General features: G+C 38.6%; 3 protein-coding genes across 21 annotated transcripts in view; all 3 read left to right on the forward strand.

Annotated features, from left to right (window-relative positions):
- Positions 1-13188, forward strand: part of LOC107998100 (uncharacterized) — a 233548-nt gene extending 220360 nt beyond the window's left edge. For 4 of the 11 annotated variants that reach the window (XM_062072716.1, XM_062072714.1, XM_062072715.1 and 1 more), the window contains 22 exons: positions 384-605; positions 1062-1263; positions 1646-2056; positions 2579-2783; positions 2872-3057; positions 3351-3505; positions 3799-3900; positions 4001-4118; positions 6263-6395; positions 6995-7226; positions 7341-7550; positions 7633-7744; positions 7834-7999; positions 8085-8251; positions 9611-9715; positions 9791-10027; positions 10252-10503; positions 10574-10917; positions 11088-11350; positions 11641-11827; positions 12078-12616; positions 12873-13188. In XM_062072716.1, the coding sequence (XP_061928700.1) occupies positions 530-605; positions 1062-1263; positions 1646-2056; positions 2579-2783; positions 2872-3057; positions 3351-3505; positions 3799-3900; positions 4001-4118; positions 6263-6395; positions 6995-7226; positions 7341-7550; positions 7633-7744; positions 7834-7999; positions 8085-8251; positions 9611-9715; positions 9791-10027; positions 10252-10503; positions 10574-10917; positions 11088-11350; positions 11641-11827; positions 12078-12616; positions 12873-13051 (4581 nt within the window). In that variant the 5' untranslated portion in view covers positions 384-529 and the 3' untranslated portion in view covers positions 13052-13188. The remainder of the gene's footprint in view (positions 1-383; positions 606-1061; positions 1264-1645; positions 2057-2578; positions 2784-2871; positions 3058-3350; positions 3506-3798; positions 3901-4000; positions 4119-6262; positions 6396-6994; positions 7227-7340; positions 7551-7632; positions 7745-7833; positions 8000-8084; positions 8252-9610; positions 9716-9790; positions 10028-10251; positions 10504-10573; positions 10918-11087; positions 11351-11640; positions 11828-12077; positions 12617-12872) is intronic. The other 7 variants (XM_062072710.1, XM_062072711.1, XM_062072707.1 and 4 more) reach the window with 5 other exon arrangements.
- A 247-nt stretch (positions 13189-13435) lies between these two features.
- The window catches only part of LOC107998112 (phosphatase and actin regulator 4), a 314594-nt gene continuing 310176 nt past the window's right edge, over positions 13436-17853 (forward strand). For 7 of the 8 annotated variants that reach the window (XM_062072725.1, XM_062072740.1, XM_062072741.1 and 4 more), the window contains exons 1-2: positions 13437-13681; positions 17137-17217. In XM_062072725.1, the coding sequence (XP_061928709.1) occupies positions 13564-13681; positions 17137-17217 (199 nt within the window). In that variant the 5' untranslated portion in view covers positions 13437-13563. Of the gene's footprint in view, positions 13682-17136; positions 17218-17853 lie in introns of all 8 variants that reach the window. The other variant, XM_028666825.2, reaches the window with a different exon arrangement.
- On the forward strand, positions 14729-16300 carry LOC107998114 (F-box only protein 7-like). 2 transcript variants are annotated; one of them, XM_017057162.3, is made up of 4 exons: positions 14729-14854; positions 15024-15361; positions 15448-15723; positions 15795-16300. In XM_017057162.3, the coding sequence occupies exons 2-4, from the start codon at positions 15180-15182 to the stop codon at positions 16156-16158; spliced, it is 822 nt and encodes a 273-aa protein (XP_016912651.2). In that variant the 5' UTR covers positions 14729-14854; positions 15024-15179; the 3' UTR covers positions 16159-16300. The 2 variants fall into 2 exon arrangements, with proteins under 2 accessions (XP_016912651.2, XP_016912652.1); XM_017057163.3 differs by lacking the exon at positions 14729-14854 and having other exon boundaries at positions 15227-15361; positions 15422-15723.

Genomic DNA, 17853 nt, shown 5'->3' on the forward strand with positions numbered 1-17853 from the left:
TATCTAGAATCGAAAAATGCTTCGAGGTACATTTCGGGCTTTGAACTTTAAACCATTTTTTTTCTTTTTTTTCCTTTTATCGTGTCGATGATCGTATAGCAGTTTTTTTCAAAAGGATTTTTGTCACGGACCGAAACGAGGAACGAGCAACACGGATAATTTGGACGGAAGGAAACGAATTAATAGAAATACAAAAGTCGATTTCGAACTCGCATAAAGGATATATATTTTCCACTTGTTTCGATTAAAGAAAAAAAAGAATTTCTTTTCCACGAACGATCCGAATGAAGGGCCTCTCCCTTTTCACTTTTGAAAAATAATCGATGGAATAATCGTCGTCGTTTATTTCTCTCCTTGTTATTATTCTCGCTGTATACCCCTAGGTAACTTTTGCCACGGAGAGGTCTTCAAGCGGGTGCGAGGATCTTAGCGGGAAATCTTCGACGAAACTTGGGTAATTATCGGAGTAAAAGTTGGGCGTGCATGCTTTTAAATCACGCCTAATGCGAATCGGTATAATCGACACCTAATGTACACCCTTAACAACAGGAGGGAAAGAAGCACGCCGCGAATAATACGAGCGATCCGCCAACGCAGCAAAAAATGTAAGTTGCCCGATGAAAATTTCAATTTTCAATTTTCGCGCGTTCGAGTTTTGGGGCCGGTTTTATCCATCTTATGGATAATTAATAATCGAAAATTCCGATAAACAAACAAGAAAATGAAGATCAAGTCCGATTCACGTACACAAATTTTTCAAACCACTTTTCTTCTCGTTGTTTATAGCGGCCCCATGATTCTGGTCACCTCCTCAGGCCGGAAGCCTTGAAACTCGTTCGCGTGGCTCGATCCGCTCTGCCTCCCAACCCCTCCCCGGTTCCATGTACTTGTTCCTCTTCGCTGTATTCCTCTTTGCCTGCGTGTTCCTCGGCAAGGAGCGCAATAACACAGGGCGGGCGAACAGAAAGGAGGCGGCGGCTCGAGTAACTGCGTCCGCCACGCAGTTACCGTCGACGTCGAGATCGAGCTTTTAATCCTCCCTTCGGGGGGCCGGTTCACAGCCGTGGCGGACGAGGATCGATCGGAATCGCCGCGGCCCGGAAACAGCAAGAGCAGCGTTGTCGTTCTCTACCACGAGAGATCGGTGGTTCCGGCCGCAACATCCCCCGAGCCACCCCTCAGAGTCACCCACTCGGAAGTGGCGGTTCCGCGCGAGCCGAGTCCATCGGTGATCCACACTGCGCGATCCCCGCGCCAGGAAAGGTAATTATCACGCCCGATGATCCTGCTTCCCTCCATTCCGAGTAATAACGAGTTATTACGGGAATTCCTACCCGTCGTATCATCGTCGTGGAATAAACTTTGGAAACGAGTCCAAAGTTTAATCCATTTTTATACACATTCCAACGATCGAAGCCGTTCTGCTCGACATAATAGAAGCGCGGTAATAGAATTTTTGGAGGGAAATATCGTCGATTCGAAGGGATGGTAGAATTAAAGATAATTAGGAAAAGTCCAGAACTGTATTCACGAAATTTTCTCAATAATTTACGCACCTTGGAGGCGATTAAATTACGTAGCAAGATACGCATATCGATCTGGACGAAAGTTACTCCCCCCCTCTCTCTCTCTTTCCTATGGACAGATTGAATCAGGACGAAACATCGGAGGATCGATCTCCTATATATCCAGCGGAGCGGAGAAGAGCTACTTTGAGACGACGTCGACGTTTATCGAAGCGGCAAAGACCGGTGAACGTGCACATTTATCAGGACAGCCGCGTGGTGCAGGTCGGCTCTTTGTCGGAGAATCATCGTTTCGCGTCGAAGGGGGTGCACCTCCAAGATCAGAGATCCGATTTGGCTAGATACACGATCAACACTGCGAAAAATTTGATCAGATCGGAGGACGACACATCCACTCGACAGGACGACGATTCGGATGATCCCGAACGAGATATAAGAACGGGAGAACAGTGGAAACGCGATAGAGGCTTCTTCGGGGAACGATGTCGTCCCTCTGATAATCCCGCTTCGAAACTAATGGCTCATTCCAGGTAACCAGATTACCATTTTACGTTTCACGCGTTTCTATAAAGAACGGTTTACGCTTCCCAACGAATCGAACGAATCGGTTGTTAAACGGGACAACGAGCTCGATAAAGCGAAACGATACACGTTCGAAATTTGTGATGTATGGAATATAATTTATCGAACGAACGTATCGAATTTACACCGCGATAATCCTCGATAATAATGCCAAATGTCCGTAAATTGCTGCGTTTATAATCATCAGACGTAATATTTGATAGCCCTTTCCATTAGCCTCGGCCAGTTATTATTATCCAACCGCGAGTGTCCAACACACGTATATACGATCCGTAATTGTAGCATTTACTGCCTTGGCTACTATTACCTTTTATAGATCACGCTAGAAATTATATTCGACCTATAATGTAACGATATATAATCGAACCGTGTCGAATATTCATCGAAGATAGAGAGAAAAAAAAAAGTAAAACGTATTAAAACTCGTATCAAACTCGAGAAATAACGGAGAACGGTTATGAAAAATACAGTCCAGGACGAGACGGTGATTGCAGCCAGTGCAAGAGAGAAGCGGTGTGTCCGAACTTGGCCTATCTAATGCAGCAGATACAGTCACGACCGAGGGAACGGGGTGACGATCGCGCATTCATCAGTATAAACGACGGCGAGAATTCGAAGCGAGTTTTCCCGTTTCAATCGACTCCGAGCGGTAACCTGAAGATCCTCCCGAATCAGGTAAATGTCCCGATCGATCGTCGGGTCGGGATGTATCCGTCTAACCCTTAGGAATGTTGGCCTCAAGGCAGACGCATAGTCGTTTTAGGTGGTGTTCGAATCGAAGAAGGTGAGCGTGCTGGTCGCCGATCCGAAGCACACGAAGATCAACGTGAAGGCCGAGCTAAGTAAATCGGGGAACGAGCTTGGTGGATGCGCGTCCGATTGTTCGACGCATCCGAAACCGATCGATCTTCCGATAGGTGTATCGTCGTCGATGATCAATCAGTTGCAAGTAAATTTCACGTCACGGCCCGTTTCGAGTGTATCGGCGTCGGTTTATCCATCGCTCTTTATTAAAAGTGTATCGAAACTGTGCGTGGATAGTTTCGATCTCTCTCTACGAAGCACTTGCGAAGCGAGAGCAATTCTCGTAACAGAGATTGAAGCACTGTGAGCTAGATAATACGAGTTTAATTTGGGACGACAATAGCTCGGCGTTAAAAAGAGAAAATGTCTGAACCAGACTGACTCGAGTCTGGATCGCTTAGTTGAATTTATCGTTTATGTTATATATTTTCGAAACAGACTCACAAAAGGTTGCCAGCTCTCGAGGACGAGTATAAATCCACCATGCATCCGTTCAAAGCGAAGATCGGCCAAATGGAAACCGCGGAGCAGAAGCAGTCCACGTCGTCGTCGTCCCGTGAGGCATCGCTGTTGCAGGAAGTGCCGCTCTCCGCGTGAGTTTTTATTAGTAGAGTCGAATCCGAGAATCGATCCTCCTCCTCCTCGAACCGTTTCGAAAAGGTCGACGTAATTTTCAGGCGAAAAAGAGGGAAAGAGAAACGATTTATTCCCGTCTCGCTCTAAGCAGAGACTTTATATATAAAATTACGTCCACCTGTCGTCGTATATATATATATATATTTCTTTCGTTTCGACCTTAAGGGGAGAACCGTCGATTTCCCGACAATCGTCGCAAGGTCGATGTTTCTCGATAAACGGTTGATCGTACGGGTGTAATTTCGAACAGACTCGGATTTACGGGCGAGCAACCAATCGATTGGAATAACATAATTCTCCCGGAGAAGACTGACCTGTATCAGGAGTTGGCAAGGCGTATCACAAATTACAAGTAAGCTTATAGTTGTATTGCCCGATCGATGTAACGAAGTCGATGCATCGAGTCGAGGCGGGGATTACGGGCTTAAATTTCACTCGATCGATCTTTCGAGGAACGCCGACTGTATCGTGCGAATCGATCAGGACGAGTTCCATTGCCACTTGCTCGTGCTTCAGAGCTACAGCACCTTTTTCGACGAGAGGAATTGCAAGGAGATCGATCTCACCGGGGTAAGTTATCGGAATTTTTCTTTCATCCCCCGGGGGGGAGGAGCGCTCTCCCTCGTTCTTTCTCCTCCCTCCGCTGGGAATCGCGAATAACCGTGTATTAACCGTGTCGAGGGAACAAAGAGCCAGCACCGGTGTCTTCTCGTTCGAAAGGTTCGATTATTACGTCTAAGGATAGAAGATATCGAGGTATCACGCGTGTAAAATGTACATCTTTGAATTTCTTCGAAAGAGACGTTTGTCGTTCGATCGATTAATCGCTCAATTCAACTTTTATCCCTTCTAATTTCTCCAAACGAAGTCCAATCCATTGCTTCCATTCCTTTCTATTTCGTTGAAGCCATCCTGCGAGCGACAGAACGATCAGACGCGATTTTTCCATTCTTCTTTGCGCCATTTATTCGAGAGGCACGCGAACGAAATTTCTTGAAGCCAGCCGTCATCGATCCTCATCGTTTAACGCTGCTCGTTAAACGAATCGTAACCACTGGACCACTGGCGACCGTTTCCTCGTATCGGTGTTACCTTCGACGCTCGTCGTATCGCGTCCCACGCGCGATACGATAGCGCGTTAAGGATGTCCCCCATCGGGATATCCTTTATTTATTACGACGCGACAGTTTGCCTGGGAGAGAGAAAGAGAGAGAGAGAGTGAGAGAAAGAAATACGAGATGCAACGTTACACCAACGCTTCTTGAAAAGATATATCACGGATTCGTCGATACGTGGAATACCGTGTGTCTGAACTGAAATAAAGTCCCTTTGTTCGCGCGATCCGATTTTCCACTCTCTTCCTCTCTTGGATGCGATGTATCTGTCGGTTCGATCGAATGGAACGTTCATCTTCGCGGACCTTTTCTCCTCTCTCGTTCTTCTCCTTCCTCTTTTTCTTCTCGAACGATTTTTTCGATAAACTGACCGATTCCATAAAACTTTACAGACGGAATGGAATTACATACTCCCTTTGACGAAAAATTCTTAGATCGCGATTAGGCTAGACGGTCGAGGTCGGTGAATTGTCGAGTTGAGGACGATTTTTTACGATTTTTTTATATAATCTTTCCTGAGCAGAGAAGCTTTCCAGAAAAATTTAAAATTCTATTCAATATTTCTATATTCTTATTCTTTTGTTATCGTAAAGTTAACCGTTCGATTTGTTTTAAATCCTCGATTATCTTTTCGTATATGTTGGATCGCATAATTTATATGTCCACGTTCGAAAAGAATGAACCTCATAAATCATCAAGATTTAAGCAATTTTCGCGTATTCGATATCCACCTCTGGTCATCCATAAATTATTTTCGTTCACGATAATGACAACCTTCGAATAAATATACGATCGTAGGAGTCGAGACTCTCTTTCTCTCTGATCGAAGTAGATTCGATAAATCTTCCAGCGTGGAATTTTCGAAATCGGCCAACCAGAGGCACAAGGGGTTGCTCGCGACCCCAATCTCTTGTGTCAGCATCCTGGCCACTTCTTTACTCACCGGTGTGACTCGGTGGGCTCGAAGCCAAGCGACCTTGAACTCCTTTTTCCTCTTCCCTCGCTGTATTTGACTACCTTTTTTTTCTTTTCTTTTCTTTTTTTTTTTTTTTTTACTTTAAAGGTGAATAGCGACTCTTGAACAACCAACCTTTAATGATTGCTGCGAGGAGCCAGTTTCTACCAGTTATTCTTATTCTACCAACGTGTTTTCTTTCTTCCTCGCGCCACGTGTCAAGGAGACACGTAATTAAAAATGGAATGACGCCTTCCTCGCGACAAAATAAATAATTTTCGTGCGCGATTCCTTTTATACTTCTTGCACTTGCGTTAATTGCTCTCGAGTCCGTTTTTTTACTTGGACAGGAAGAACGATATAGGCACGGAACGATGGAATTTGATTAGAATTCGAACGTAGAATTACATTTTAACGATTTGCACGAGTCAATTCCTTTGAGATTGGTATATTTTTTCTTAATAATTCCTTGATAGTCTTCTTTTTTGAGAAAGAATCGCGAGGAGAATAATGTCGAACAATGTGTATGTATTGGAAATTTTTTACAGGAATATTTATTCACGTTAATATCTTTTGAAATTAAAGTCGAGATAATCTCTCGAAATATATATAAATGATAATTTAAATTTTCATGTATTAATTAGAGCGACGTGTCTTCGAGAGCGTTCTCGCTCATCTACGATTGGATGATCAGTCCACAGATGGAAAGTTACCGCCTTCTGCAAAGGGACAATATTCTGGAAATGTTCACCGCCTCTCAATACCTCGGAATTAAAGGTAAACATTTCTCGAGAACACGTTTAAAAATTTGGAACGAAAGATCGAAACGCAATTTTTAATCGACAATATCGTCGATCGATATATCTAAAAAAAGGAATACCAATCTCTGTCAAGTAAGAACAAGAAGATAAGACAGATTTTATATCGGTATACATTTTTTTCTCGCGCGTTCTACGAACAATGATCCTATTTACATCCTGTTCGCTATCCACCATCCCCCATCAATCCTCTAAAACGCGAGTGTAATATATGTATATAGTCGATGCTTTCCATCGCGCTTTAAAACTTCGATCTTCTTCCGAAGCACCGAAGGAAGAATGAAAAGTTTCGAGTCGCGATAGACACTCGGGAAAGTCTCGATGGTGGCGGCCTCGAGTTTCGTTGAATACGTCACTGTCCAACTCGAAACTTCAATAAACCGTATGAGATCCGGGATGAAACGATGTTGCAACCGTGTCTTGGAGCGAAATTCTCGAGCCTTCCCCTCTCTCGAAACTCGCGGTTGCCGAGACATTTCATATTTTTCGCGTTGCGTAAACGAGAAGTAGAGATCTCAAGATTTCGAGCGTATATTATACAGTTTTAATATTCGATAGAATTGGAAGAACAATGCTGGGCTTTCATCGACAACGACGAATTGTTCAGCGAGGACACCGCGTTTTTATTGTACTTGGAGGCGAAGAAAGTTCGTAACACAGCTGTTATGGAGTTGATGGTGCCGAGAATTATGAAATTCTTCTTGATGTTGGTCAGTACCAAAGACTTCCTCGACTTGGCCGTGGACGAACTTTGCCTTTTGTTGAAGTCCAACTACATTTCGGTCAATAGGTATTCGATGAAGTAAACGATGACGAGTAGTATCGAATCGATCAAAATGTTTTTTTTTTCTTTTTTTTTCTTTTTTTTTGCTTTGTTTGAATTTGTGAATTCCACGGTGATCAGCGAGATGGAGGTTCTCATGTCCGCCGTACGATGGCTGATGCACGACTGGGCGAACAGGAAAGAGAACATGTTGGAGGTTCTGAAATGCGTTCGTTTCGGATTGATCGCGCCGTGGCAGCTGGTCGATGTGAAGAGAAATCCCGAGAATCCTGAATTTATGGAACTCATGTCTTCGCCCGATGTTCAAAAAATGGTCGACGACGGGCTAGCGTAGGGATCGTGTTATTTTTCACACATTTTTTCCAAACGATGAAACATTCTTACGCGTTTCATATCTGCAAAATTCTTCCAGTTTTGTCATTATAAAATATTGGTACGGCAATCAAACGGAGGATTACTATCACTGGATCGACTTGTTGGGGCTCACGGAACCGACCAATCGAAACTGGGCTGGAGAGGACAAGGTATCGAAAATGAATTTTTAAAACGTTCGTTTCGTATTGCAACACGAAACTTTTGAATGAAACTTGTCGTTCTTTTTTTTTTTTTTAAGAATTATGTGACGTATCGAGAATTTTTACTTTATCTCGAGGAGTATCAAAAAACGAAACTTACCGAGTTGAAGAAGCGAAGAAATTATCAGAAATCTATCAATTCCCCTCGCAACGATTACACATTTACGATGTCCAAAGGACCGAACAACTTTGTCCAGAGTTCAGGTATATTTATAATTTACCGAATCGAGGAATCGAAGGATACGAAGGATAGAAAAAGTGTTGTAATATAAATCGTTGTAAATCGAAGGGAAAAATTGTCTAGGCGATACTGGTGTTATTCACGGGACAACGATGCACTCTAGACATTCGAAACAAATACCATCGAATTATTTACAAATGGAGATGCCAGAGGGCATGATGATACCACCGAAATTCATGAACGAATATATAAACAACGTAGAGAAAAGCAAAGGGGTGAGTAACCCTGGGGCGAATCGAAGATCGACGCAGCAACCTCAAGATGGACCGATTCATTGAACGATGAACTTGCAAAACTCGTCGATACACGAGTCTTTTTATATAATTTTAATATTACCTTTTTCTTTTTATTTCAATCGAATATCAATGATTCTTCGTATCGTGATCTTGCGTAACAAAACCGTATCATCTAGATATTGTGTGTGTATTGTCAAATATTTAGTTTATATATATATATATATATTTATCGTGTATCGTATATTTATTTATCATTTATTCGATTTCTATAAGAAAATATACGTGCATGCGTGAGATCTGATAAGAACGTGTGTACGATATATTTATTACGTGCTGCCGCGATTTTGAGGCGAAATGATCGAGGAAAAGCACTGTAACGTGCACTTGGATGGGAAATATAACCCATGGAAAACCCGTTGAAACCCGGTGAGTCGTTTTGCAATCGAATCGATGAGGAGAGATCAGATTTGCCTCGTTTCAAAACCTCTGCTTGTTTTTCAGGGATTGTTACGCGGTTATCGTCAAAGAAATCTCGAGGTAAGCTTACGTGCTTGTAAGTGGTAAATGATAAATTTCACCAGAGTGAAGCGTAGTGTGAAAGTCACGGAGCTGTAGTCAAAGGTCAGAGTTTATGTTGCTCGAAAATCCGTGCTTTAATTCTGAAACCCTTTCTGGGGACCCATTATGCACCGCGATGCTCGTGGAAACAGCACTTACAGCGTATAAGCTCTTACCTTGAGATTACACAGACCCCGTAACAATTTAGCGTCCGTTAATTACCCGTCAAAACGATCCCATTTCCATTAATTTATCGCGGTTAAAGTTCGAGCGTCGATCTTGCTCCCGTTATATCTTCGAACAATTTCTATTTCTTTTGATTCTCCTTGTTTAATTAAAAGTTACGTGTTTATTCGATTATATCGAAGCGGTTAATCGAATCATCTATAAATTATACATGAGTCGTGTACTAGTCTAGTTAAAACATCCCTGACCTACATCTCACTCAGCGAACTCAGTTGAATTCGTAACAATGAAAAATTAGCACGATCTTCTACCTATTAATTCACCGCGTAACCAACATGCACCGATAAATCTTGTAAATTTTCGACGTGATATTATTCATTTTTATCGTCTCTTGTCTCAACGAATAAATCGCACGGAAACCCCAAAAACTGCGCGCTCGTATCGACGAATGAACGGGCAAAAGTTTTTTAAACTCTTGTCCTCGTTATCGTAAAAATGTATATTTTTACTGTAATTTTACTATTCGAAATTCTCTCACCCAAAATATTTCTTTCGCGAATCAATTTTCCAAATTAATCAAATATCGAATTTCAGAACGAGGAGAGGAGCATCGCCTTCGACGCCAGATTCACCGGTGGAGGAGAATCACTCTCTCAGAAGCTGTATAGGGAACAGTGCCAGCGCGGCGTGAATTCACCGGTAACACCGTCGGCCGAGAGATCTCCCTCGTAGGGGAGAGAAACTTTCTCGAGACATCCTCTCTTTTTTCTCCAGAACGTCGATAAATTGGATTACGAGAACAGGCGCGAGAAGAACACGGCGGATGTTTGCCGGTGCCAGCAGCAGCGCGAGTCGAATTTCATATTTTCCGTGAAGAAGCAGCACTCGACGAGACGTAAGTTCCCGATGGAACTGGAAGAGCGTACAGACTCCGGCAAATCCGAGGTGGAGGCCGCAACCACGATACAGGCAGTTTATAGAGGTTACAAGACTCGGAGGAAGATCGATGAAGTTGGTGGATATATATATATAAAATTTTTCTCTTTTTACTTGAATGATTTATTATTGTCCATCTTTCTTTTTTTTTTTTAATTCTTCAAACGAAAACTTTTGGTATAAAATTGTAAAATGAAAAGTTACGTTGAAACTTGAAATGTTGATCGCAGGAATTTTTATAATAATTAAAATATTTTTTCTGCAAAGTATTCGATTCGTTTCGTTTCTTTAAATGGCAGATAAGAAAATCAACGTCAGAGGAGAAGCGGAATGTGAAGAAGGTAGCAGAACTTTTGTCTATTCCAATGGACGAAACTTTACGCAATTCCTCGATGGAGCCGATCAGAATTTCAAGCAGTCCGGTAAATCAAATGAGAAACGAGAAGGACGAGATAGCCAAACTGCACTCGTTGAGCCCAAGAAATAAAAATAGAGGACAGTCGATCCTTCAAAATCAAAGTAAACGTTGCGTCGAGGATCAAATGAATCAAGTGAGAGAGCATGGAAATTTTTCTTTGAGATAGGGAAGAATCTTGGTTTATTGGAAATCTCAAATTGTAGTACGAAATGCGTGGTTCTGGTTACACGATCGAGGAACAACGAAAACAACAAATTCCTCAAAATTTAACGGCTCAACGAGAAACGTTGAAGTCTATCAAGATGATAAAATCGCCTATGTTTTTCTCGAAATTCGACGAAAGAACCAGTTCCTTGTCGAACACGGATACCGACGATCTCTCCTCCCCGCGAATCGAAATAAAATCGACGGCAACGAATATCCATGAGAATGTGTCCGGCGAGAAAAACAACGAAATGAATTATCCCGATGGTGATAATATTCAACGGCTCAAACCCACCATCAGAAATGTTCAGATTCGAGCTACGACGAGCTATAAACGACCCCTGTAAATATTACATAAATTTTTCGCAAATATTATAATCTAGTTAATAAAATTTTTAAACACTTAATTTCCAAAATATAATAATTATTTCCTTTAATAACATTTCTAACGTGTATTGTACAATTTTAAATTACTCTTTTTAAAAATAAAGAACATTTATTAATTAATTGCAGCCCACAAAAAATCAGCGACAGCATGATAGCCACCAACGATGCCGGTTACTTCTTCGACAATTCTTTGTTCTTTCCTGACAGAGAATCGGTCCTCGTGTTCGGTGGCGTCGATCCCCACGAGGAATATGGCCGACCCGGGAATACCGGCAAGGACATATACAGGTTTAAACCTGACCAGAACATTTGGGAATTCGTGGGGGAAATTCCACGAGCGAGGCATCATCATTCGGTCGCTTACTTAAGAGGTCGCATTTATATAGTAGGTGAGTCGAATGGGTGACGAAACAGCGGAGTTTGTAACGTTGTACAAAAAAAAAGAACAGAAGAAAAAGGAAAACAACAAGGATTCTCATTCCATTTACGTAGTATTTAAGCTAAAAAAAAAAAGACTCCTACCGTATATAATCTTCTTTACGGCTTTGTTTTCGAAAAGAGATTTGACGTTTATCATATTGTGCAATATTTTTTGTCAAGAAAGATTTAAAGATGTTGAAAAAGTAAAAAAAAAAAAGAGAAAGGATAAAAAAAAGAAGAGAGAAACATTTTTCACCAGGTGGAGCCGATCCTTTAGAAGACAAACTTCATAGGAAAAGCTTCGCGGTTGGAAGCGTTTGGAGTTACGATCCAACTACCAGGACTTGGTTCAATGAACCTGGCATGCTGTCAGCTAGGAAAGACTTCGGATTGGTGGTCAGCCACGGGAAAATGTACGCGATAGGAGGGCAAGGAAGGAACGGGATGTGAGTTACACAGACGGGGAGAGCATAATTACGTTGCTCCTTTCACGTTTTCCTTACTGCTTATTTCTATGCTACGTGACGATAATTAACGACTAATCTAAGCCTTCATAATTGTCACCGGTATCTCGGTTTAAACCGTACGATTCGATTTTTATTTTACATAAGAAAGTCGTTTCACATCCTATTTTATAATATTCAACGATAAATAAAAAAGAAAAAAAAAAGAAAAAAATCAAACTCTCTATTGCAGAGCTTTGAAAACAGTAGAGGTTTTCGATCCATCGGACTCCACGTGGAGAGAAGTGCAATCGATGCAGATCGCCAGGGTGGGACCTGCCACTGTGAAATATCGAGATCTTATCTGGGTCGCTGGCGGAATGACAAAATCGAAGAAGGAGCTATTCTCAAAAGAAGTGGAGTGCTATGATCCGATCAAAAATTTGTTAGCTCGATTCCATCGTTTAAAGTTCCCTTCATGCGTTCTCTATTTCCCATTACCTGGATTAAACGCTCGATATATCGAGTATACAACGGTAAATGCCGTCGGTAAAAGCTGTTATCGATGCGCTCTTTTCAGATGGCTGAAAGCGATACCTTTGAGGTCACCGAGGTGCTTTGCCTCCTTCTACGTGATATCCGACTGTCTTTACGTGATCGGCGGAGCATCGACCACGGAAAACGCCACTCAGAGTATCGACAGCATCGATGTGTGGGATGGAAACGATTACGTTTGGAGAGAACACACGAATATGTCGATCGCGAGACACGGACATTCCACTGGTTCTATAGGTCAGTTTTACATTACAGACGTGATATATCCTGAGCAATTTTTCTTCTAACGGTTTTATGTATATATAGCGATATAAGATAAAAATATACATTTATACAGTAATAATATCAAATGGTAAAACTTTTTAAATTTAAATTGAGAATTACACGTATATTATATAAAATTTAACAACTAAATGATCAAAGTAAAGTTTATATAATTCATAATTTTAATGCACTCACCGAAGATTGCTTAATTGGAATGTTTCTTATTTAGGTGATCAATTGTTGATAATTGGCGGAGTAACCACGGTGTTTATGAAAACTTTGAATAGCGTTGAATGTTATTGTTGCGATATGGGGAAATGGATGAAAGGTGTATCCGCGCTGCCGCATCCGGTTTCCGGTCATGGAACCGTGTCTTTACCACCGGCAAATCTTTTAATAAATCGCTGATAGCTGTGAAATAAAAATTGACATGTTTCTTTATATGTTTGTTGCGTTTGATAATCAATGTATTTGAGTATTTATTATATCATTACCATTTGTATTTCATTATTTCTAATTATATATCATATCACTTTTACGATTTACACATTTTTTTATGAGCCTTTTAACCGTGCAATATAATATTGCAAATTAAACAATATTTTCCTATTAATTTAGATGTATAAAAATTTCATCTAAAGTAAATAATAACATAAAATTCTTGAATCACTAAACACTCGTAAATATTGAAACATTATTTAATAAAGGTTAAAAATTTATACTTCTTCCAAACAACTCTTTTACTTTCTAGACTGATCACCAGATGGCAGTAGCCTTCTCCCCATTCGGGAGCCGCCATCTGTCAAGGGAGTCGCGTGTTATGAACCGCAAAGCGTGTGTGGAAGTTTCGAAAAAGGATTCGGATTCGAATGCGGCGAGGTAACTAGCCGCCGTGCGGATAAACGCGAGTTAACCTGAAAATGGCCGAATCGTGTGAGTCAGTGGTGTCAAGTATAGTGACTAGTGTTGTGTCCCATGGACAAGTAAAAGTGCCTGAAACACCATGCCAGGAGGACGCGAAGACATCCGGTTCCCCCGGTATGTAAGCTCTACTAGAATATCCCATGATAATTTGAAAGCAGTTTATTCAAACGCGACTGTCGAGCGCGACCATGCAACAAGTGGCACGGAGCGCTCTCGCATGCCTAACAGGAGCGTATGGGGATATTTATGGGCCCGTTTAGACCTGTTCAGTATCCCGGTATTTTGTAGCTAACATGTCGCCGTCGATCACGTGACTCATCGTTGATCTATGCAACTTAATTTTCGCGCGTATGAAGTGTCAAAAATGTCGGCAAATCGTTGATGACATTTTTCATAAATGTCAGAATCCATAAAAAATATTTCAAACATTTGGAAATCATTTTTTTTTCTCATCATGATGACGAATTTGTGTAACTTTAATATTTTATTTCTGAAATTCCATTTCGAATTATTCGGATTAGATTTTAATATCGTTTTATGTATATGTATTTTATTGAAACTCGTTACAATTACGAATTAAATATTACTAATGGAAAGATTATTTCTAGTCAGACAAGAGATAGATTGAGATAGATAAGAGATTGTGAAACAATTTTCTGTATCAGAATAATTATACGGATATTGAAACTTGATCATAAATATATGAGTGTATTTTCTTAAATTTTTTCCTATTTTTAAATTTAATCTATATAAAACTATATAAAATTAATGACAATTATAATTGATTTTATTCACCGTTAGCGACAGTTCATAGGAACATACTTACGAAAAAATACAACAAGTTTCTATACCGGTTTTATTTTATTTATTTCATCTTCGTTTAACTGACTTCGAATTTTTAATTTTCATGGTGGCGCTATTAAATAAGAAAATTACTAAAGTCCAATTTACCGAAAACATTGTTTTTTATGTCAACTTTCATATTTCTCGTTTTTTTCCTCATTTGATTTTAAATGTTTAAAAATCTTTAGAAATGTGTTTATAAGTATAGAGTATATTAATTATCGAGAAAATTTTACGTAAACTCCCTTATCGACAAAAAATGATACCATGATAACTTATCCGCGATAAGCTTTAAATTACTTTAGATATGCGAGATTTCTCTTATATTACCTGTTTTCATTACTCGAATAAATTTCATTTGTGTATCACAGTGTTAAACATTTGTTATTTCTTTTACCATGAATCGGTATATTCTGACATCTTTAAAAATAAAATTTTGGGCAAGTATGTTTATGTGAATTTTTATAGAAATAATATAGAAATAAAAGTTTTATTAAAACATAATGTTAATTTTAGTTTATATTATTAGTTTTGTTAATTAAGGCCGTGTGATATTTCTTTATTCATTTGATTTTTGTCTGTTATAAAAGCTTATTTCTTCAAATTGAAACAGATGGCAGGATAGTAGAATCTTATAAAATGATGATGAAGATGGCGCAATCGTAAATTAACCTATACCATACTAACCTAAACGAAATATTTACTTAGAATGAGTTTTGATATGTCTTTCATTCTTTTTGGAGGTTAAGATTATTCAAAAATAATAAAAATGTTAGAACCAATTTTAGTTGAAGATATGACTTTCACAAAACTAGTGCCATCGTTAGAAAGAATATTAAAAGATTTAAATAAAAGCTCTATTCATCATGATTATATTGTTGCTTTGATAATTGTTTTATTAGCAGAAGCTGGTTTTTATCCGCTATTGAGAGATAGTGATCGTTCGCAATGGTAGGCATTATCGTGTACTCGATAACGTGTATATTTTTCTAATGATTAATTGTATTTTAGTATTTTTTAAAATATATTTTTCATAGTTCAAACTTGAAGTCTCTCTATATACCAAAAAATTGGAAAATAGAAAGCACAGGAATGTATAACATGTATTTTCAACTACAAGCTGTACCACATATAAAATGCAAATTATTTGTATTACCTTTAGGAGATGAATTAATTGTAAGTTTTTATCCTCTATTGGAAGAAGGAGTTGCGAGAAAAGGTTATAGTATGATGGTACAAACTTTAAGACACGTTAATCCTTATTCAACTGATCTTTCTGGACGATATTTTAATCTCAAAGTATTATCTCACAGGTATAATAAATTTACAGTGATGTTACTAATCTAAAAGCTATTATGTTTATTTTTATGATACTGTTTGATAGTTTTAAAAATACAATATCTACACCAGCACGTTCAGATATATTAATCAAAGCTGGAGTGATGGGTCCTAGTCTTCAAGCTATTCCAATTGAATTAAAGTATAGAATTTTAAAGATGTTAGATGCCCGTACTTTGACAAAAATGGCACAGTGTTGTAAACAATTTTGTGAACTCTGTTCAGACCCACAATTGTGGAAATCTTTGATACAAAGAGATTTTCCAAATTTCATAAGAACAAATCACAAAAAAATGACAAAAGATAGAGATTATTATTATCAGGATTATATGGCAGTACGTCGATATTCTTCTTTTGCGTCGAAATGCAAAAGTTTCGAAAATACAGATTTAGAAGATATATTTTTTTAAAATATACAAATGTGTTGCTTTTTAATGTATTTTACAGCTTATAATGATATAAAAAAATTAACAATAATTGATTAAAATTGTAATGTCTTCAATTTTGATATAAAATAAACTAAACAGTTGTTTGTACAACTGTTTTTATATATTTTTTTTTTATTCTTTTTGTTTTTTGCTTGTTGAGCATATTCATTCAATCCTCACACTCTCATCTTATACTAACTGACAAATAAGTCATCTAAAATTATCATTTAATAATATTTTTTCAATTCAATTTTCAATTATGCATATTTTAATTTTATAATTTTGATTGACAAAATACACATAGAAGCACAGAATGAAAACGCAATAATTGAAATGAATATAATCGAATGATATTATAGTATGAATATTGCCACAATTTCGTCAAAAATTTGTATCGAAACTTTATCTACGAATTTCAATACATATAATATTTTTTTTATTTATTTTTTATTAATTCGTTGTCTTTTGATTATTGTATTTTGTAAGATTGATACAAAATTAATATTTAATGTATTTTAATATAATAATTAAAAATCAAATCTTCGATTATGTATAGTATTTATACTTCTAACTTCACGCCTCGATTGTCTGTGAATGCATCGTTGCACAGATATGATTTTAATAAGTGGAATTTATGGACTGTCATTAAACTATTATTGCAACGAACTAATTTCCGGAACATTTGTAAAGCTATTCCGTACGGTGTAATTACACTCGACAAACTCTATTTGAATTTCCCATTAAATAATTTCATATCGATCAATCAAAATGGAATTAATTTGTTCGAGATGACGTTTACAGTGTCTATAAAATACTTTTCACGTTAAAATGTAATCGTCTTAATAGTCTTTAATCGTCTCGTCAAATTATCTGTATCTCTTTTACTTTTCTCTTTTCTGGACTCTTTTCTGTCATTGTTGATTGATCTATCAAAATTCATAATGGTTGCAAATTTTTCAGGAGAAGAGGCGACGAAGTCACAGGCGAGCGACGAGAGCCCTCAACAAGAGGAAACCACGACTCAGAGCAATGGCGATACCGGTAAGTGATAACCAAGGCAACAACTTTGCTTCTCGCTCTGCTGCGTTTCACTTCTCGTGGATACGTTAGATGGAAGCACACTTGGTTGCTTTTATCGATCTCGTTTTTCGTATCAGAAACGAAAATCCACCGTAGCTTACCTCGGGTGAAAACGATCGCCTCGACTCGTGTTCCGAAATATTATCGCGTTCGCGATCAATTTAATTACACGACATGATCGTGAGCATTTGTTAACACAATCCTCGATACGCCAATCGATTTCTCAATACGCGACAGGAATAAATAAATTGCCATGCGTATCAAAGTTTCATTGCGTCGTTCAATCGTCTGTTGTCGAAAACCAGACTGTTCCGTACTTCATAGTTACAAAGTTGGGTAGATTGGTACTTCGATGCATGAAACATTGATTACCTCTCTTCCCTTCTTCCTGTTTTAATACGCGCCATTTTTTCCCCGTAACATTTTTCAGGCAAACGTCGAAGAGGATGAGAATATTTATCAATTGTTAGGATTGTTATTTAAATATAAAATATATTTGGTTCGAATTATATTAGATGGAATTATTTAGATAGAATTAAGAGAATTATCGAAAAAGAAAACGTTTTGATCTTAATGATATATTACATGTACATACGC

Source organism: Apis cerana, linkage group LG3 (assembly GCF_029169275.1).
Source record: "Apis cerana isolate GH-2021 linkage group LG3, AcerK_1.0, whole genome shotgun sequence".
Taxonomy (NCBI): Eukaryota; Metazoa; Arthropoda; class Insecta; order Hymenoptera; family Apidae; genus Apis; species Apis cerana.